This window comes from Melanotaenia boesemani, chromosome 21 (assembly GCF_017639745.1).
Source record: "Melanotaenia boesemani isolate fMelBoe1 chromosome 21, fMelBoe1.pri, whole genome shotgun sequence".
Taxonomy (NCBI): Eukaryota; Metazoa; Chordata; class Actinopteri; order Atheriniformes; family Melanotaeniidae; genus Melanotaenia; species Melanotaenia boesemani.
This window is the reverse complement of record NC_055702.1, coordinates 10470444-10493565: the sequence shown is the minus strand read 5'-3', so window position 1 is coordinate 10493565 and position 23122 is coordinate 10470444. Positions and strand designations below refer to the sequence as shown.

The 23122-nt window shown below is 38.4% G+C and overlaps 2 protein-coding genes across 3 annotated transcripts in view; one reads left to right on the top strand and one right to left on the bottom strand.

Moving 5' to 3' along the window:
• dock1 (dedicator of cytokinesis 1) overlaps window positions 1-23122 on the top strand; it is a 200865-nt gene that overhangs the window by 86827 nt on the left and 90916 nt on the right. The gene's annotated exons all lie outside the window — the stretch shown is intronic.
• Window positions 4287-23122, bottom strand: part of LOC121632285 (inhibitory synaptic factor 2A) — a 35214-nt gene continuing 16378 nt past the window's right edge. Inside the window, exons 2-4 of the mRNA XM_041973614.1 lie at window positions 21493-22744; window positions 15531-15602; window positions 4287-5193 (exon numbers count right to left, since the gene is read on the bottom strand). Coding sequence (XP_041829548.1) covers window positions 5010-5193; window positions 15531-15602; window positions 21493-22739 — 1503 coding nt within the window. The 5' untranslated portion in view covers window positions 22740-22744 and the 3' untranslated portion in view covers window positions 4287-5009. The remainder of the gene's footprint in view (window positions 5194-15530; window positions 15603-21492; window positions 22745-23122) is intronic.

The window sequence follows — 23122 nt, the reverse complement described above, 5'->3', positions numbered from 1 at the left end:
TCAATGAGACTGATCACTTTTACATGCTGTGTGACCCAGTTAGTGCTACTGGAAGGGTCATGGCATTCGCATCAGAGGTGTGTTACTGCCTCTGGGTGCTGCTGCCTGCTCTGCAGGCACACAGCGCGTCTGCTCACACAGCACCATAGCCAACCAGTGACCTTGTTCCTCTGAGTGGCAGCCTCTTACATTTAGATTTATGCATTAACTTTCTACTCTCCTTTCTCCTGGCGGTGGTGGACGCAGAATGTTGATGAGAATGTTCGCAGCAACGACTTTGGTTTCGGTGCTTGTTGTTACTGCAGTGCTACAGCTGTTAGCGACTAAGACACAGCTTCATCACACATCCGCTTCACTGGACATGATAGCAGCCTGTATCTTTGTATTCATGCCTACCCTCACATGCAGGTTGAAATGAGTCTTTCCTGATACTATTACATCAGGATAATAGCTGAAACATGTCTGCCGGTCCTGCTGAAATTCACTAAGTTCTACCTTTATGCTCCTGAATTACATTTTCTTTGCTCTATGCCTGGATGAGCCCTGCAGATGCACATGAATAGGAAGCTAGAAATGGAAGAAATTTGTGTGCTCTGCATTTCATGTTCCAACAAAACTCATGCAATGAACCTGCATGTTTATAATTGTTATGTGAGCCATGCTGGCCATTTTATAACTTGTTATGGAGTCCACCTAAAATAGCAGATGAGAGATTTTTTTAAACAAATTTAAAGATAACCCAGAAACATGTTCTACATGTACTACATGTAGTAGTAGTAGTAGTAGTTGGATGCAGTCCTTTGGTGTTATCCTGATGATTTCCCTGCAGTGTACAAAAGGAATGGAGTGAAAAGCTGCAGAGGAAGGACTCTGTTATTGATTGACAGTGAGGGGCTGACCAGCTATAGGGGGTTAGAGCTTTTACTTTGCTGCATGCACTCACTGACCGAATGGTGTATTGCAACACTGCCATATCAATTACACTTGTTCAGATCAGAAGCCCTCCCTGTTTGTATCACTTTCTGCCTTGATGTGTTTATACCTTTTTCTGTCTAAATATTTATATTTGAATAATGCATATTTCAGTCTGTTTTCCTCCTCCTCCTCCCCTCATGCTGGCCAGACTGCTGCAGAGCTCTTTCAGAAAAGAAGCATAGTGAGATATGGCAGTGCATCATAATGCCTCAAACATGTACTTATCACTCGCTGCACCTCTCCTCTCCTCACTTTAGCTGAAACTTTGACTTAGCACTTTTTTTGGGTACATTATTATTAATATTATTTATTTATTTATTTTTGTTTTGAGCCTGCTACAACTTGTGGAAAGTGTGTGGCCATTGTTAAAACTGAATATAAACCACTTTGACTTGCATGTCAATGTGTGACACGTTCAAACCTCAAAGGAGTATGTTTAAAAGAAAACAAGATGTTAAGCTGCACTAGATGTCGTGTTTGTACCACCTTCACACTTTGCTGTAAATGTCCACTCAAAGGAAGCCCTATGGAGACAGCCTTGCTACGTGTGTGAGGAGGATGATTCGAGGATGTCTCTGCATCTCTGAGGCATTTGCTCAAAGCGTCCTCGCTAGCTTGCTTGTAGTTCTGGTTTCACTTTGTTATATTACCGACCAAATTATTGCTTTGACTTCGACAGCAAAGATTCTTTGGGCTTTGGTTTAGAAAAGGGTTGAAAGACAGGTTGATTTTATTTTTCTGACACACTATGCTGTCAGTCTTGGTACATCAAAAAAAAGGAAATATGATTTTATGTGTATTTTGCTACTTTCATAATCTCTCATATATACATATACATATATATATATATATATATATATATATATATATATATATATATATATATATATATATATATATATATATATATAATTACTTTTTTTGTAAGAATGCTACAAGCTGATAGTTAAATTTGTGTTTTTCTGCTTGGCTGCTTCTGCAAATAAAACTCAGTCTACTTCAAATTTTGAGAGCTCTGTAGATGTTTCGTTTTTATTTCTCAGTATTTTTAATATTAAATGGCTTTATTATTTCTTTAAAAAAAACTGTATAAAAGACAGTATTGCACATAATAAATCAATTGCACTTCTTTAAGGTACAGATAAACATCTAATTCTCTCTTGATGCTACAGTGTAACTACTGAAAGAAACCAACCTGGTATGTACAGAGGTGAAAATGAGAATTACAAGTAATCACAGAGTGCAGCATGTTGAAGCATGTGATGATCAAACCAGTGATGACTAGTAATCCGTTAGGTGTTGTTATTTAATTTATTCCCTTCACACCACTTTGGCATGTTTCCTGTCATTTGGGGCAGTGTTTTTGGCTTTCAAAGTGGCTTTGTCTTTATGCTCCTGCAGGAGTTGTTAACTAAATTCTTTTCTTATTGGCTGCTGTCCCCTTCATAAAACAGTATTAGCCTGTTTGATGTTATGCAACATGTATTTTATATAGTAAAAGCTTGTAGTGTTTTAGCTGTACATAGTCTTTGAACCCTGTGTGGAGTTACTACAAGAGTTTTTACTTTACAGTGATAACAGATGCTTAGCAACTAGCAGGAGCATGTAATGGTAATGAAAAACAAAACCTGTCCGTCTCTAAAAAATGTTTCTTGAAAAGCTTAAAAATGTACTGCAATATTCAAGGGTTTTAAAAAGCATGCAAGGCTACAGGCACCCCCCCCCCCCCCCCCCTGCACTGTAGAAGCCCTGGTTGTGATCAGAGGTGGCACATTCAGTTTTTCAGGCTTGGTTTTAGTGGCTAGCGCAGAATAGCTGCAGCAATACAATCACACTGATTCTTCTGTTATCTTTCACATGTGTACAAAGGAGTATTAGGGTTTGAACCAATATAATAACATTGGAAGAATAAAAAAGAAAGTCAAGAATAAAGCCTGTTGCAAATATAGTTGAAAGCCTTTTTGGGGAATAACGCTAAAATGCTTGGAGTAAAGTCCTGTTGACTATCAACAATATTTATACATAGATGGGATGTAGAAGCGAGTTAATGAAGTGATGCAACTATATGCTACTATTCATATAACCAACCATTGAAACCATTTTAAGGACAGCCTATGGCAATACTGCCTTGCTTCAGCTTACTATAAGAATGCATACGCCACGGTACGTTTCCTGGCTTGGGTAATGCATATGTATCAGACCCTGCCTGCCCACCTGAGCTCCATACCTGGATAATAGAAGAAAAAAAAATCTTAACTTGATCAATTGCCTGACTGCTTCGTGTGAGGCATCATATTATTTCTGTGCTGCACACAGGTGCAACCATTTATCCATTTGTATATGTCCATTTCCCTCTATCTAGCTTGTAGAACTTTGGTTTCTCCCTCAGCACAGATGCACTTTTCTGCACAATCTCTTAAATATGAATTCTTATTAGCACACTGTGTTTCTGAACTAAAAGAAAAATAATTTGCCTGATATTTCGACATGGTCTGAATATAACAATTTAAGTTTTTTTTCACAAGGTATTTTGTAGAAGTGTCATAAGTGTATGAAACTAATGTTGGATTGATTTAATTTATATGCGCCGTAATTCAAACTATGATTGTAGCGTTATTTAATCCTGGCCATTTTATTTGACCACTGCTTTTGGCAGCATGCATGCACTGTGGGGGAATCAAGCTATTCACCATAATATACCTGATTCTGCAACTTTGTGGGCATTTTTGTAGCCTCTTTCTTTCTCTTTAAGAGATTATTGTACTGTTGTGGCTAATGCCCTCAATAGTGCTGCTTTAAGAGATTTAATTTTAAACTATTTCGATTGAATGGACATGTTTATATGTATTTTAAGGGTTTGGTGTTGTAATTTAAACATTACGACGGATTCTCTTTCATCTTTAAATGGTGGATTTACTCTCAGCAGTTCTACTTTAAACTATGTGCCAACTTTATTTCCAAATTTAACTTTATTCCAGACATTTTAACCCTTCTCAGTGGTCAGACCTTCGTCTTTGTTTTGCTTTATCATGTAACCCTAATACTCCATGGCACATATGTTTCTTGACTCCTTGATAAAAGTTTACCTGCATGGATGCCCTCTTTTTCAATGACTATATGCATTGTGAGACCAATACAAACTACAAATGATGCATGAAAGTAAACAAAAAAACAAAATTACATACCTCCTATAAACTTTTTTTTTTTTACTGCACAGGCCCCTTCAAATAAGTATATTTCTTTTAACCTTAAAGTAAATGTTTATAGATGTATATTCATATAGAAAAAAGTACATTGTTTAATTTTGCAAATGTTATTAAGAAAATAAGTGTTATTTATTCATTCTTCAAAGTCAGATGATTCAGGGAGACATTTTAGTAATGGAAAGAAGATTTATCATCAAACTCCAATAAACATCTCTGACAGTTTGTCCTTTAGACCTCTTCTTTTGATCAGTATGAAAGTCCTCAATCTGTAATGGTTAGTGAGTGATCTACATGAGTGAGTTAATACTCAAAATAGGTCTTTTTGATTATTCTGCAGAACTTGTATCCTGAACAGTGTTAATTGTGCTTTGCCGTACAGTGATATGCTGTTTATGGAGAAAAAAGTTCCAACTGGTGAATAGAAATGTGAGACACTGAAGCGTCATCTCAGAACAGGATCCCACTCAAATCAACTATAAAAATATATGCAAAGAGACAGCAGCAAATAAAATTTTTCTCCTCACCTTGCTGATCTCCAAAAAACGTCTCACCGGTGTTTTTTCACACCGACTTTAAAGAAATAAGTTAAAAATAAGACTGAATCCATTTTTGGTTATCATGGCATTTAGAATTGTCCATGGTATCCACATTCCCATTACACATCCTGTCATCTGCGAGTATCCACATGTCGAGTTCTCCATTAAAATCGGTTACCAGGTCTAAAAAAGAGGATCCAATTTAACAGAAGATGATGGATAAACCAAAAAAATATGGATAACACTTAAATCCTTTGCATTGAAAGCAGAAGTTGGAGATGGCTCCGTGTTCTCACAGGAACCAAAGTTTCCAGCGAGCGTGCTTCTTGGAGTCAGCTTTGGACTTTCGTTTTGGGGTGGAGGTGAAGGCCTCCTGGGGGTAAGGCAGGGGGGCGAAGTGGGCATCGTCTGTAGGACAAAGCCTCTTCATCAGTGGTTGTAGCTTGTCCTCCTGCAGCTTGAAGTCCAGTTCCACACTGCAGCAATGAAACAGAGACAAACAATCAGCTCTGCACTTCCCATCCTGCATGCAGGTATTAACACCATCCTCTTCAGGTACAATACAATGCAATCACTCATATTATCAATTAGGTTGCTTTAGAGAGCATATTTAATCCAGGGGTGTCTAATTGAAATTGGTGCTTTTGCACAAAGTTTTATGCAACTTCCAGAATGATTATTATTGTTTTGAATTTTACACAGCTTTTAACTGCTGAGTGGTGGTGTAATTATCATCCAGACTGCATTCACTGATCTACAAGTACCACAATGTAAAAACCTCATTCATGAGATTAAATAGCACTTTTTAAGGCTCCCAAAGTGCTTTAGGTTCAATCCATTATTCATTCCCATTCACACACTGGTGATGGGAAGTTGTATGTGTCGCCACAGCTGCCCTGGTGCAGACTCAAGGAAATGTGGCAGCCAATCTGCACCAACAGCCTCTGAAACATGGGGTTGCTGCAGTTTGTCAAGTCTAGGTTTGGCAACGCAAAAAATGAGGTCAGCTGACTACCTGAATATAATAATTGACTAGGTTATTCTATCAATGGACTTTGTCTTTCCTGATGGCATAGGCATATTGCAAGAAAATAATGTCAGGATTCATCAGGCTCAGATTGTGAAAGAGTGGTTCAGGGAACACGAGACATCATTTTCACACAGGGATTGGCCAACACAGACCTGAACCCCACTGAGAATCTTTCAGATGTACTGGAGTAGGCTTTGTGTAGTGGTTTTAATGCAACACTAGATGTAAATAAATCTTGTGACATTGCAGAAGTACAGCGAAACAATGCCACAGTAAATGCTTGCTGTTATCAAAGCTGGCTTAGCTAAGGTGGTCCAACAAAACATTCGAGTATGTGACCTTATTTTTTTTCCTTTTGGCACGCATCAGCTGTCATTGTAATCTGCCAGGTGTACAAATTTGAACAAAAGGTTCTGCTAAGTTAAACTCGATTACAGCCTTAGCTGTGGCAAGTGTAGGGACCTTAATCTGCTAAAGCTGTCTTTAGTCACTACATGAGTCAGGCTGGCAGTGAGTCTGACAGACAGACAAAGCTGCAAGATAGCTACAGACTTCATGCTTTCATTTTAAATACAATGCATATGTTATTATTTTCATAAAACAGTTTGATGACACATGTGGGTGTTTGAGGATGACTCGAGCAAATGCTGTGTTCTCAACTACACTTTCAGCACTTTACATTTGACTCAGACCTTTTCATTGGGCCAAGAACACAGCAGCTTTTATCAACAAATCATTGGTTGTTAATTACATTGGTATAAACCCATGTCGGTGTAAAAGCTCTTATTTTGTTTGTGCGCATGCAAATTTGATTGCATGTTTAATGAATACTGTGTAGAAGTGCATGCATGTCAAAGTTTGCCCCAATCTGTTTGATGCATTGTAAACAGACTGTGGTGCAGGTCATTAAAGACAGAAATAAATATTAAGGCACAGCTACTACTGTAACATCATGTCACCTCAACTATATCACCTCACTTCACTCAAATTCCACTAAATCTGACACATAACTCATTCAACATTCTTCAGTAGGGATCTAGCAGGTGCATTGAAGACTGTAATATTGCTTCATTGGCTCACTTTTCTTTTCTTGCATAAGCAGTCTGATTCCATCTCTCATCTATTTTTTACTGTAATCAGGACTTAGGGAGTTACTACACAATGTCCATGCTCATGAGACATGAATCATATCTTCGAAAGAGAAAAACAAAATCTAACAAAAGACTGCAAAATTAACCATCTTTTGCAGCTTAAATAGCATCTTCAAAAACTTCTGTTATCAATGACTGTTTGTGGCAAAGCATAGTAACAGTGAGCTGTCACTGATGAAGCAGTCAGATGAGCATTTCATTGAGCCTTTTAAATCTCTTAAAAAAAACCTTCGGTTTACACTGTGTCAAGGCACAAAGAACCTGATCCCATTACCATTTTTAGGGATTTTTGAGAAGTGTAGTATTTTAATGCAGTGTAATTTTGTGTGGGCTTCTCTTTCATTCACATACGGGGGTGTAAATATACCCACAGACACATAGATGCATATATACACCAGAGCAGAGGCAGGATTTTCTCTGCTCTTTGCTTTGAGCCTCTTAATACTGCTAAGGCTATTTTGGTTAAATTTGAACTGTCTTGTCATCAATAACATGCCATAGAGCCCTGGGTCGCCCCCAGAGCAACTGAAAGGGTATTATCAGTGCATTTTAGCTCCAAAGTGCTTCACTTTCTTCACCTGCAGATCTGGACAGATCTTATTACAGATTGGTTACTTTTCTACAGCAGTGACCAGTCATAAAACATTTGCAACAGTCTTGAATTAATGGCTCAAACAAAACTGAACACGAGTCATGACAAGCTTGAATCTGTGGCTCAACCTTTGTCAGTCCCTTCTTCTTTGCTCAGTCGAACATAAACGCCAAGAAAGCGCTTTTAGAAAGATAAAGGTTCATTCTGTCATCTGAGTTCAAACGCAGAAACGTTATTTATGCCCCTAAATTTCTGTACGAAGCATCACGTTTATGAAATGCGCCTACATTCCTCATCTGCCACGTTTACACACCGTCGACACATCTCGGCTGGCTTGATGTCGTGTGTTTGATGTGAGGTTGGAAATCATCATTCAGCTGCAGTCATTTTAATGCTGGTTTAGACGCCTTTGTTTAGGCTTTATAAAGCACAAGATGAATTGATATTGTATTGTAAAGCTGTCTTTCCTACTTCTTTATTTATTGATTAGTATTTGGTCTGTTATGTCTTCATTAGGTATCTGAGGAAGAATCAACAGCTTTACAAATATGCACAATGATCCAACCATAGGAGAACAAAAAAATCAATCTGCGTTTACTGCACACACACAAACACACACAGTCGTTATCATATTAGAACGTAGGGAAAATAGGCATCGAGGCTTGTTTGTGTATCTCTGAATCAGACAATAATCTTGATGCAGCAGGGTGCCCCTGTAAAATAGTTTCCGAAGGTTATTTATTTTAATAAAATCCGTGGGTAAACATACCTGAATGTACTTGTAAGACAGCAAATGTTGTGAACATTTTCTTTGGTTCTTTTGGATCTTCAGATACATTTGCTGAAATAACGTCACAATTTGCTGCTTTCAATTAAATCTGAGGTTATTGTGTCCCTTAGTAACACCTTTTTAAGACTTATTGATTCACAAACTAAATGGCAAATAATCAGAATAAAATTTTTAACCCTGTCAAAGGTCAACTGCATACATATTTGAACAACCTCTTGTTTAATACTCAAAACATCTTATATCATCCATACAGCTAATAATTTGATCACAGCCTAAAAGACTTTCTGTGAAACTAAACTTGCTCAACTCTCTATCTCTGGGCAAATCATCAAGTAGATGTAAAGTGGCCCTTGGCTTTCAAAGCAAGGAAAATTAAATGTCACTGAATAGGAAGAAAATTTTCATAACTCCACTAGGGGATAAAACCAGAAAAGCAGAGAGAAAAAGATAATCTTATCTTTGAAACATATTCAAAAGGCTTTGTAATGAAAAATTTATTAGTCTGCATGCAGCCTAGTTATCAGCATCTCTTTATGAAAGTGTCATGGGCCTCACTGTGTCACTCCACATTTTGCTGAAAGAGAAAAGTGAAAGGTTGTTGGCATTTTCCTGTCCCCTGTCTGCCTCTCCCCCGGGCGGGCTTGTTGGATCAGAACAAACTGAAGAAAGTACTTTGGACCTTGTCAGTCTTTAACCTCTGTCCCCTGACTCGCTCTGACTCTTTTCTCATCGCTTTCCTGATCTATAAAAAGAGTATACATTCAAAAATGAAAAAAAGTTCATTTTCCTGCACCCTGCACGACCTCGTCAACTCATCACCACACAACTTCCATCCAGCTGTAAGCATCTTTGTCTTGATTTTGCTCTCTCATCCCCTCTTGGTAACACATTCTTACCCTGTCTTCTTTTGTGTTTTCTTATCTTTTCCGAGGTGTGAACGTTCTTTTCTTGACTATCCGCACCGTCCCTTAAGACTGTCTGTCCTACAGAGGATCCCTCTCGTAGTCATGGTAACCACCCGTGTTGAGAAAACATCATTAAACTTTAACAAAAAGAGATGTTCTCCCCAAGCAGAGTTGTGTGGCAGAACAGTCTTGTTCAGTAATATCCATATGTGATAATATAATCAAGTCTGCAGCCTTTAGCAATACTTAATTGATTTTCAACCCCTTTACACAATAGATTGGATTTTACCCCATCTATTTGCATTGCACAGTGTTATTTAAAGAATATTTGCTATCAGATATAAGTTAATAATCACTATTAAATGCAGGACATGCAAGCTAATGGAGAGAAAATGTACAGATGGGAAATAACTTCTGGAAGCAACATTAGGAAACAGTATTGAGGACTTCCTTACTCACAACCCCTTATTTATTTTATTTTAATTAATTAATTTTTTGTAATCAGCACACTAACCCATATAATTGCAATGTGGAAAATGAGATTACAGATATGTCAAGACACATTAGTGTAATGCATTTTAACTGTCTTGCTGTTCTGTGCCATTCTTTTTTTCTTATTTCCTTCTTGTGCTTTTCTGTGTTCTTCTCTCATGTGTTCTGTCAGACTTCTTTCATACTTTCACGGTTTCACTTCTCCTCTTTCTCCACCTTTGTCTCTCTCTCAAAAAATAAGATTCAAAGATGGAATATACTTCAATAATCTTTTCATCCCTTTCTTTCTGATTTTGTTTTCAGTCTCATGCACATTGTAATAAGAGTTGAATCCTCCAAGTTCATTTCAGCACACACTGCCGGGTGTAAGGAGTTTGGAAACAAAGTAAGATAGAGGAAGTTGCTGAGAGAAAAACAAAGAATTAAAGGTGTTTTAAAAAATGAAGTAAGAAGGACAAGGACAAGAGACCTTAGCAGCTTGTTTATTCTGTTTGAATCTATGCCCACAGACCACAGCATCATATTGATCTGGTGCCGTTGTTATGCTAAGGATGGACTGGATGATGCCATACACTCTTGGACAAATTGATTATATTGAATAGTGCATAGGCGACTCCTTACTGGGCTCCGTTAAGATGATTTATGGACCCAAATGCCAACTCCACTCACAAGATCAGCTTAATCATAAACAGAGGAGTTAGGGGTCTGGCCCTGGCACAGAGACACAATTCTAGCCACAGTAAGGAGGTGGAGCACTCACCAGGGTACAGTCACTGCAACCTAAGAAAATCTTACAACTGTGTTTTACCACTTTGGTCATCGAAGGCAGGAACCTCCAAGAGCGGAGTTAAATAAAGAGATGACAGGAAGCTATTAGCTCTCTTTAGACTCCATATCCATATGGGGAAGACCCAACAATATTTATCATTACTTGTGCATTTTTAACTAGGTCAGTTCCTTATATATGGATACACTTTTCCTAAGGTTCCCACAAAACAGCATTTACAACTACAAATTCCTTTTGAGCACTTCTCTTCTTCTAGATGTAGAATAACCCATCGTACAAACACATATAAACAGCTCAATCCAAGGCTGTAAACACATTTTTTTCATTAAATATAAATATAAATTGAATTGTTTTAAATGATCTGTTTTTTCTTATCAGTCTGTATTAGTCCACACTGCTATTTTAAATGAAATACAGAAATGGCTCTAAAGCAAAACTTTGTTTCTTGAGGACTTAACCGTTATTTGACCCATGTTGGTCAAATGCTGTAAAACGGTGCCTCCTTCAATTCCAGTCCCATGTTATCTCAAACATGTCAGAGTTCTGCAGATATGACTTCACATTTAGTTTGACAGCTTTTTTGTCAGGTTTTGTTGGCTAACTTCAACAGTTAAATTAGTGTACTAAATGTTAAGACTTTATTCGTTGACTCTGGCAGTGGAGGAATAAAAAAAAAAAAAAATCCTAATAGACATCATAGGTAGCCATTTTTCCCCAAATATACTGCCTATTCCATCATGGCTCTGCTTTCTATCCAGTGTTCCTCCACCTCCAGAGAGGTTGTTTTCATGGAGATCTAAGTAATTAGATTGCCATTTAATCCCCCTGCCTCTGTGAATACAACTGCTATATTTGATTGTGTGTCCAATCAACACATTTCACCATGTCAAGCGAGTCTCTTAAAGACAAACTCAGGTCAATTTAACACATTTCAAACATCTCAGTTGGAAATTTCTGCCCTTTATCAAGCAGAAACCCTGCCAGACGTCGACAAGGTTTGTCAAAAATGAACATCCTTTTGTATTGAGTTTCTGTTTTTCTGGGCTTCCTCCAACACTGTAGCATTTCAATTGATTGTGGTGGGTCTGAGTAGACAGATGTGGATTTTTGGTCTTTGTAGTGCCTATTTGAAAACAGCTATATTGTGTGTTTGATAAGCTTATGCTAAGTCATGAGAGAAATCTAACTATGGCTTTGACTGTGACACCTTGAGGCAATTAATGGGGGGGGGGGGGTATGGGTGTTATTGGCAGTTGCTTTAGCAGATTTCAAATCTTCACTGGTAATGAAACTTCTACACCTACACACAAATAACTAGAAAGTTGAATACACTGAACCATAAACATCAAACAAGTTAAATCTCTCCTTTTCCTCCATCTCTTAATATATTAGGGCTGTCTGTGCTATCCATCACGGACTGTCTTTAAAGGAGGAGCAGCTGTATGCTCGCACAGCAGGTGGTATTTGAGACACGATTCACTGTGGTTGTTCACATCGACAGTAGATAAAAATGACCTTAGACTTCTCTAGAGAACAATCGTGCACAGCTTTTCAGCTAAACTCTTTGCGGAAAAGACTCTGTCTATTTCTGCTTCAGAACAACATTATTTCTGCATCACTTCCTGACACTATGCAAACGGTGTGTGTGTTATTTGTGCGTGAAAAAAAATAATAGCACCCTTAAAAGAAATTTGTGTTAACTTTGACAGTCCTTATTTATAATATATAGAACTGTTACTTGATTAGATTAATCACAGCTTCGAATTGATCATGAATAATCACCATTTGCGACTATGCCTGAAATTTGCCCGTTTTTACTGTTATCAACGAGCCGATGCTACAGATATTTAGTGTTAACTGACCTTCCCTTGGGTTCACATGAGATGTCCAATGGTCAGTAAATGCAGCATGTAATGTACTTCTATATGTTTTTCTAAATCATCTCTACCATGTTCTAGATCATAATTCAGAATTCATTTATCATCATCTCACCAACTGTCTCCATGGTGATAATGTCTATTATAAACCAGCAGATGTGACGAGTGAAGTTAAACAGCCAACATTGATTTAGAAACTCTGATAAAACTGATGATCTGACTAAAAACATGTTTTTCCTTTTATCATTGAAGTGTGTTTGTGCAGCAGTGAAAAAAGTCCTACAGCAGCATCACCCAAAGTAAACACCTGTTGATAAAAAAAGATCATCGGCTGTTTGTTTTACAAGTTTTTCTTAACTTTTTTACATTAGATGATCACTTTGTGTGTGTGTGTATATATATATCTATCTATCTATCTATATATATATATAGCTATATATATGAGCAAGAGAGAGAGAAAGAGAAAGATATATATAGATAGACTTAAATGATACCATGAAAGAGCTCAGCAGTAGGTCTCTTTTCATCTACTAAATTCATCTTTTAATCTTGTACCCAAACCATCCTCTAAATCAATTCTCTATGTAACTCACATCGTGTGCCATAATTCAGCACAACTTGCCTCATCACACTGTCACTGAGCTGCTAGTAAGGCACGTTTTGTGTTGTTCTCCCTACGGCTGGGCACGGAGATGTGCGACGAGTTTAAAAACACTCACCCACATGATGTGCCTCCTTCACCTCACACATCAGAGGGGACAAACCTGTGCTGCGCTCCTTGATTTTCAGGAGCCGATTGAAGTTTAGCCAGAGGCTTATCAGTTATTGAGGATGGTGGATAAAAAAAAAAAAAAAAAAAAACTACTTAAATGGCTCTTCAGAGGAGACATTTAGACTGAGCGGAACAGCAGTGACCATTAAAAACAGTTTTATTGATAGCCTCTTCCCCTTTCATTATTTAAAGCTCCTTTCTTTAGCATCCTTTTTCTGACTCCTGCTCCATTTGACTATTGGCCACAGGCTTTAAGCAGCAAACCAAAGCAGACTGTGTACTCATAAGGACATAAAGGTTGTGTCTTGTAGTTCTATCAGTACAGAGTGAGCCCTGATGAGAACTGTCAATATCCTTTTGTTTCAGAGAGGCCGAAGTTCAGCAAACATGGGTTATTGCCTTTGACTATGAACTTTGATTTAACCAGACAACACTTTTAATGTGGTTCACATTATTCAACATACACGGTCCTCAGGTGATACATCATCTTTGCAAAGGTTTACATAATGTTTCTTAGTGAATTATCTTGACAACAATTAAAGGGATTAATATTAAAGGATAAAGGCTAATTGCTTTTTTATTCCAGAACAATCACCAGGTAACTCTTAAATATATTTACCATCGTAAAGTATTTGCCTAACAAATATCCAAATATAGATTTTGATGAATTGAGCTGGCTTTGTCAGTCTTACAGTACGTAATGAAACATACAACTGATATTTATCAGAATATTACATACGTTCTACAAATATCTTAAATAATGAATATATCGTAATGCCAATGTATAGTAAGTGGCTGCATTCTGTTTACTGTTATCTGTAGCACCTATAGCTGTACTCTGTGTTGTGAAAAAACTGTATTTTTGGTATAACTAGACAACCAACTACTCTTACATATTTTTCTTTTTCTGTTAACAGAATGACCATGACTTTTTTAAAATGTGTCCACTTAAAACGACATGGTAACCCATGATAACTGCAGTGTAATCTAAACTAAATCAGCACAAACAGTAATGTGTGAATTTAAGCTATATTTACATGTAAAATCAGAGCTCACAGAGAAAGTTTGTTCACATCTTATCTCACTGTGTGGTTAACTGACTACCACTGACTTGAGTAGGAAACACAAGCTTTTCATCAGCCAGCCAAAATTAGCTGAATTTAGTTCAGAAATCACTTAGTTTTGTTTCTAGAAAAACATCTACCAATGAAATCATTAAGTCAACTGTTTCTCTGTTGATTTTTAACTTGTGCAAAAAAAAAAAATAGTTTGATGGAAAGTAAGAAAATTCAAGAACTAATAATATTAAAAATAATATGTGAATTATTTAAAATGTTAATGTAACTACTGCAAACAGTGGACTCTTATGATGTTTAGCTATTAAATGACAGGAAACTCATGATGGTAGCACTCTAGACAGACCACAGCTCTTTCTAGTGCATGTAGCAGCAATATTAAACTGCATTCCAACCAAAGATAGATACTTAGATATCTATAGATATCTACACAAGACCTTTCTTAAGGAACTAAAATGAAGTCTGTCACACCCTGTCCTCACTAAATTTTTGTCAACTACATAAATGTTCAGAAGTCTGTTTTCTCTCTTCATTTTGCTTTCAGTCAGTTATATCATGTTATTACCTAATAACTCTGTGTGTAATCTTCTGCATTTGTAACTGGGGGATCAGCTACTTCACATCTTAATGAGCAGGGTATTGCATAACAGCAGTGAATGGAATTATGCATACATTTCTGAACTAGCTGGGTTGCAGGTGCAGAGGAGGAATTGGATCGTTACAGCATGATGAGTAAGATATAAATTCTAGCAAGTACAACTACTTTTTTTTTAAGGTTCTCCTTAAATAATCTTGATATGAAAGAAAATTTTGAAATGCTCACTAGCCCTCCTCCTTTTTATTCTTAAAATGTAAAAAAAAAAAAAGTAAATGTCCACTGAGCCCACAAGGACCACAGATTAAAGTAAAGAAATGCTAAATTCTCATGTTGTATAAGCTGGAATTTTCAGTTAGCTTGGCAACAGCACACAGTAATGTTATTTCATGATGTTTTGGTGGTAATTAATTTAACTTTTCTGGGCCCTGTGCTCACCTACTTTATTCTGCATCCTCTCCACATTGTTTCTAAATCCAACAAACTTAACACCTGCTCAGCACCTGTCAGTGAATGAAGTGGTGTGAAGAGATAATTGGAGACTCAGACAAAGATGTATAGCTAGGGACAGGGTGCGTGGTGTGTAAATGTCACATGGGGTAATTAACAGCGTTCGCATTAGTCTTGCATCCTGTGGCCCTTTTCCTTCCTCCCTGTCGTCCCTATTCCACCTGTTCACTCACCCCCAAGGAGAAAGGACAGGGCACATTTGGATCATTTTGTCTTTGAGAAGAATGGCCACTAACCTGTAAATAATGCATGCGCTGTTCCGGCATGTGTCACAGTTGGCTGTGTCCTGTCCAGTTCGATAGGAGAGTCTGTGGGGAAGATAAAAGTCGTGAATGAGTAATTACAGGACTTGTTAAGCTGCTGCCACACACCTTCCTTTCTCATCTTATTTGTCATTCCTCGTTAGCAAGACCAAAGTAAATGAGGTTGATAGGGAGTCACGCTGCCCTCCTGAGAAGCCTGTACCCAGCAGCCCTGGGCACAATGTCAGCCTTGAGCAGAGGCTAACTGTTTGGAGGTCAGATTAGGTAAAATAGTGCATTTGGGGAGTTTCTGGGCAGCTTCTCTCAGGGTTGTGACATTACCCAATTACAACATGTTTTCATGAAGCAGGAAAAAACAGGTTTAGTAGCAATGGATGGCTGATTTAATTCTAATTTATCAGTCAATTGATTTTCAGATGTGAAATATGATGAAAGAAAAGCATATTACCTTGCAGTTTATTGTAGAACATCTGTGGCAAAGTTCTACATGATTAATTCTCATAGCAAACCAGCTATACAACTGAATGTTGGAGCACTATCAATAAGTTATTAACTCTGTGGAGTTATTGTTTCTATTTTTTTTGTACGAGCAGTGCTGTCTGTGATCTACTGTTCTTTTTTTCTTTTACTCCTTTGAGAAATATCTCTCCATTGATTAATCCATTTTGTACAGGACAGTGTTGTAAAGGATGTGTTATAAGTTATTACCTGATTAAAATGAGAATCACTTAGGTCTTCTTAGCAGATCAAATTTGGCAATTTTGCTTTGGACAGCAGCCCATTTGCTTTGAAGAGTCATTCTCAGTTTCATTGTGAAATATTGATCCAAATTCAAACAAATTTCTTTTCATTTATAGCTGTTATTATTCAAGTAGTATCTTCGGAGAAATTGATGGCCTAAAGTGAAATTAATAAGGAAAAGACTGAATGATTTTCTTGGTTTTTATTGGCAGTATTGTCTTCTTTTGTTTAGTATCATTAAAGTAGATTTAGATTAGATGCATTTTCACATAAAGTTTAGATCTGTTGTTGGTCTGACTTTGTGCTCTTGTACACCACCCAGAAATTACAATTTATCCAGCTTTTGGTTCCCAATATATTTGGCAAAGTTGATACTAAATGTTATTATCATCCTGAAAGTTTTCTAATTTCATTTTAATTTGGCTGTGATATTAACAAATGAGCATGAGTTGATGTTTTTAATACTCTGATACCCTCTATGGAGGTAGTCAAAGAGCTAAAAACGGCCTGCAGGCGTAATGTGAGGCATTATCGAAGCGTACACCACTGTTATGACTTGATTCCAAAACGCTGGCCTGTTGTGTGAATTATTGGGGTCGGATGAATTACCAAAAAGAATTTGGAGGGAGGACATAAATGGCAATATCCACTACAAGGGATAGTGGTTATTTCCCTTTGTGAGGTCACAAAAAGAAAGATCTCAGACTCATCAGTTAGAGCACACATTCTCTAAAAAGTGCAACAAGCAAGTGAGAGAGGAGACAGAATTTTGTCATTTTTGGGCCTCATACACAGGCTATGAGGACACATATGACTGTCTAAAACCTTTAAAAAAAGGTAAATAATTCGGGACTTTTAATTTAGAATCTCCACTTAAACCTCACCAGCATGTATAGCTGTGTGCCCACTACACAGAGGAAAGCTCCATCCGAGTTTTACACCAGTAACTATTTTGCAGTCAGGTGACAGTGCTAATCACCATACTGCTGTTCTGGTCTGGTCCTCACCTAATTATGATAGCAAAATATCTTAAAAGGAGTAATGTTGTGTATATGTATGATTTCTTTTTTGTTTGTTAGTTTAGTTTTGGAAACTCCAATTTTACGGTCAATAGTTAGACATCCTCAAATGAGCATTGCAGTAAGAGCCACCAGATTTTTCTCATCATTGATGTTAATGTGCTTTCATATTTAATTCCTGTCTTTCATCTTTTCAGCAGCAGACACATTTTTCGGCTCTGTCACCAGTACTCTTGTCACATTGCCCATCGGGTGCGGCACCAATAAAAATTAAGCTCCTATCATAAATTACTCCTCTTTATCTACTGCACTGCTTTCTGTGCTGCATGCTCTGACAGGTATTAGAGGTGATGATGTCAATAGTGTTATTTAAAGCTGAAGGAAAGGCAAGTAATAGTGTCCCATAAGAGGATGACTGCAGTGACACAGCAAGTTTTCTTAAATGTTGTGCCTTGGGTTAATTATGTGCAAAGTGTAATTAATTAGCTTTGCTTTAGTGAAAGAGTTACAGTTCAGTACACTGTGAACACCACATTTACTTTCCTGAAAGAATACTAGTCAGTAAAGAATTGATGGTTTGCATGGCCAACTGGGTGGCAGCCTTTCTACAAATCCCCTTTTGTTCTGTCTTTTTTTTTTTTTTTTAACTGATATAATCTCAAGCTCTTTGTCCCTTGGTCTCTCATACTGACTTGAAAAGTGAAAATAAGGGAGAAAGGCTCGTTTCAACAGGCCTACCTAAGGAGACTGAAGCCAAAAGTGCCATTAACAGTATATTCATACCCCCTCCCCCCTTTGCGCTTTCACAAGAGCTATCCCAAAGGTCACTGAGTGGGTGGTAATCCAGAGGTATAAAAACACACTCATATACCCAGTGTTAATAGACAGGCCAGCAACAAGACAATATGAGTATTATTAATTGGCTCTGGCCTGTCAGCACCTTCTGATGCATTATTGTCTCAGCATTATTCTCAAGCATTGTGCTGTTGGAAGCAACATGTGATGTGTTGCAGAACTACATTGCACTCTTGTTGTACTACATACTTTGATCATGGTGCACTATATATATATATATATATATATATATATATATATATATATATATATATATATATATATATATATATATATATGTATATGAGATTATTGCTAACTGACTGCTAACTGATAAAACTGACTATAAAAACTAATACATCTGAAAATATCTAAACAGCAAGAAAGAAAACTTCCACAGCAATGTTCTTCTAATCAACTCAAACTAGGGAGGGAACATTTGACACAAACATTTTGCATGAATTCAGGGCAAAGCATACAAAATTAAAGCATTTTAAAAAGCTTTGAAATCTCTCTTTTTATAACCTCACACAACAGGTAGTTGTATTAAGATTTACAATATTATCTAATGGTACCGTAAGTGTAGGAAAAATTTATACAATTCGCTATGCTGTTTTTAATTGTTATACCAAGACATTTTGAATTTGGATAAATGTCGACTGACACACAAGGTTGACTGCATCCTGACCCAAAATTAAACTGATTCATGTTATAAGTTTTAGAACACTAAGGCCCTGATCTATTAACGCTTTGCGTGTACTGAAACAGGTGCAGACGGCTTTGCTCCGCTAAAATCGGCCCAAGCTTATCTATCAAAGGCGCAAACATGGAACTGCGTCAGTTATCCTGGCAAAACTGCGCCGCTCTCCACTTTGCGTTTCTGAAGCTACTGCATATGCATTATGGGCGTTCCGGCCAGAAAGTGCACATTAGTGGGAGGAGACTATGCAAATAAATCTGGTTTGCGCAGCAGTGGGATTCATGTAGCCCGCAAATAGTTTGCGGTGTTTATGTTTGCTCTAAAAATAGCGTTTCTGAAAAGCAGGTGCTAATTGGCACAACAGTATACGCGCAATGGCTGCAGTAATAATTTTAAGGAGGAGGCACAGACACCATGAAAGGCGACTAAGATAATGCATTTTTTTCTATTATATTAATATATTTAGAATGCCAGAGAAGAGGATTGTGGAGACGATCCAGCGTTGCAATATTAGAATTGCTGGATAAGTTTAAAGACTTTATCATGCCTGTCTTTTATTATTATTATTATTATTATTATTATTATTTCTTTATAGCTTTTAAACCTTTATTATTTCTTATTTGTTCCTTGCATGTTTTTATATGCACAATACCTTGGTTCCTAAAGGTTGTTGTTAGTGTGCCTTATAAATAAATTGAACTTGAATATGAAACTATATTGCAGCCCTTCTGGTGATATTTAAATTCTTCCCCTCTAGCTCAGCTAGATTTTTGTTTGCCTCCTCCACTAATATTTCGACTTCAGTTGGCTCGAACTTCATTTTACGTTTTCGTCCACCTGGCTCTCCGGATCCCTCCATGACGAAGCAACAGCGCCGCTAAATCCTCATTTAAATACTGCTGTTTGCTCCGCAAATGATAACAGGAGCAGTCTTAATAGATCAGGCGCTAATCGTAGAAACATAACCAGAGCAAAACTGCGCAGCAAATGTTAAATAGCGCAGCAGTTTTGCCCTCGTCATAACTCAGCCCCTAAGAGTACAACTTCTGAAATAGGATTAATTTAATTCAAGGGTCAATGTTGCCCTACACTTTGCAGTTGTACCCCTTCCTTTCTTCTTTATTGTGCCCCTTCATAGGCTTTTTTTCAACATCATGTAAGAGGAAAAGTTTGTCAAGATTCCTTGAATCAGTGCTGCAGCCTATGCAGTCTGTAGATTAAATTTACTTGTGATCTTTATTGTCAATAGAAGATTCTGCTCCTTACCTAGGCTAGGCTACCACTCCTTCCACACATTACACATGCATCATTTCTGATCCGAAGCATTGTGTCCCTCGACACATCACCCATGGGATTTCGATCTGTATCTGAACAGCAAGGGATGAATACATGCATAATAATGAATGTACTGAGCACTGAATATTCTTTCATAGAAGATTAATGTCAAATAGCATAAGCTTTTTATATGTGATGTGATTGCACTCACTCACCTACAGCCTTGGGTGAATCTCCATGTTGGGTCAGTGACATTTATGGAAGATGAATAGGAAGCTAATGTAGTGTAAATATGTACAGAATAAGGGATAGCTTAGCTTGTGTAGACAAAAAGAAAGTCACTTGGTCTTAAATGGATTAAAGCAGGCTTATGCTGCTCACTGAATCCAGCTAAATGCAGATGTTAATAATTAATGGATAGAAACAAAGTTTGTTTCTCTATGTATATGAACAGTAATTACTTACTCGTTAGTTAAACATTTACCAAACCCTCTCCACACTTTTCCTTTCCTTCCCTTCACTGCCTCTCCAACTCCCTCTACTTTCCCCACCTGCCACTCTAAACCCTACTGATAAGCCAGATATGCTTTGCAACACACCGAAGACGGATCCCCAATGCTGCACTATGTGTGTGCTTACTTTCTCACTTGCAGCACACTTTTATGAGTTTGGTGATAAGGAGATTAAGGTTGCCTTGCACAAGATTGGAGGAGGATAATTGCCTTTTGAGATGATGTAAGAGTTTAACCCCTCAACATCAGTCAAGTTGATAGTGAGAGCTGCTTTGAGAAAATCAGAAGCAGTTGCTGTTGTGTGCTCCTGGATCTTAAGCTTGATAGGTGCATGTTATTTGGACATTTCTTGGATATGTAGATTATGTGGAGTATCTCAACACAACCCTGGTCAGAGCTGATAAAGATCTGAGTGCTGCGCCCCAGCAGTTCGCTCAACAAACTGGCCATTTTATTTTCCTCATCCCTGTAGATAGACAATCCTGATGCTATGTGCGTGACTTTTGTATATACTTAGCTTTCATTGAACAATAAATGGCTTTTTCTCAGGCATTAGCTATTTCAAAGGCCTAAGACATGATAGATAAACCCAATGTGCTGCAGGCCAATTGTTGTTGCTTTTAAGAATTTTTCTTGCATAATTTTTCAGTTTAAATATTTATTTCAGCCTTTTTAGTGATTATGAAAGAAATTAGTGACAGGATGCATCCAAGTAAAAACCACAATACCGTTCTGGTGCAGTGAACCTTGATTCCATTTTTTCCCACCGCTTTGTAGGTGATTTAGTCAAAGCTCGGCTTAACATTTGTGACTTATAAAAGATTGTCTCAAGAGTTTGAAGTCAGATGTCTTACCCTTCTCTGTGAGCCTCTCCCTTTTCCAGTTCCTGGATGACCCCAAGCAGCACCTTGATGGTCTCTTGGCTGGAGCTGATGAGATTTTCCATGGCCTGGAGCTGTGCTTTTACATCCCTGTCCGGATTCATAGGCACTATTTGTTTACAGGCTTCCTGTGTTTGGTCAGATGGTGCCCCAACAGTCTCACCGCCTATGCAGGGTGACAGAGGATCCTCCATACCCCGTATAGGTCTGGCAGATAACTGTCCTGTATGGCACTGTGCCTGCGTTGTACAGCCTCCGCTGGATTGTGGTAGAGTTTCACTTGAAAGCCCATTGAGCTGGAGGCCTTTCTTCCGCTTGCTCCTCACAGATGGACTGTCTAGGCACTCCACCTGTGTGAGGGAGTTCCAGGCGATGGGACCCGTAACCTTTGAGGCCCTGTCCGGCAGGGTTCGGGACGAGCCCTCCTCCAGAGTGAGCAGCTGCCTCTTGGCTGAGCCTCTTATCAACTCTTGGTCAGTGTCAGCCTCCCTGTGTTGTAATCCAGTTCTGGCTTGGGATTTGACGCTGCAAAGCTGGTACTCCCCTTTTGTTTCGGCTCCGCTACCTCCAGGCGTGTCTGCAAGGCAGTCTGTGTCTGGTCTGCAAGTGAGCAGCAGAGCGTCAGAGCACAGGCCATCAGGTGCAGTGTGCTGCTCTACTGTGGCAGTGCACTCATTAGTATGGAGCAGAGCCCTGGTCCTCAGAACTCCACTCCCCCCACAGGCTCCCTCCTCCTCCTCCTCATCTAAACCCTGCTCAGCTGCTTTGGACTGCTTCACCTCCATGACAAAACCGTTATTTTGACCTTTATAAGTTTCCACATCCGCTACGTGTTTAAATGTGTGGCCTTTTTTCCTCTCAAAGGGAAAGGTCTGATACCGTTTCCTTAGGTCAGGCGATGTCTGAACGCCTGTGCTCCTTGTGACGTTTGGAATGGACCTGCGAGCAGGGACGGTCATGTACTTGCGGTACGCCACTTTGTATGACATCGGCTTGCCCCCTTTCCCCGCCGCCTGCAACTCTGCCTCCCTTTGCTCGTTTTGTGCCTCACAGATGTCCTTGAAGCGCACTTGAAGGGCCTTGTTTCTCTTTCTCACTTGTCGACTAGCTTCCAGGGAATACTTCACCTCCAGTGCCAGTGAGGTGGAGGGCAAGGCAACTGCCTCTGAGTCAGACTCTGAGTTGGTGAGCATGCATTTGCCCCCCTCCTTGCTCGCCATGTTTCCTGACAGGCAGAGAAAGAATCTGTGTTAATTATCAATAAAACACACATAATAATAACTATTAAGATTTAAGGTGCAGTTTATATCATGTAAGCCAGTTTCCATGTGCATGAACACTGTCATAATCTCTCGAAGCAAAATCTGTTCTTTCGTTCCTTTTTTATTTGCTTGCCACTTTTCCAGTGTTTATGTACTGAAACATTTTGTTTTTGGTGTCAACATGCCCTAAGAATAATGCTAGCAGATTTCCATAATACATTTAATCCTCTCCATGAGACAAATAGTTCCAGTTTCCAGTTAAAGCCTCTTTCATTACCAGTGTCTCCTCTACCCCTAGGTTGATTAAAGCCTGTCTCTCTGTTTGTATGGGAGTGTTTGGA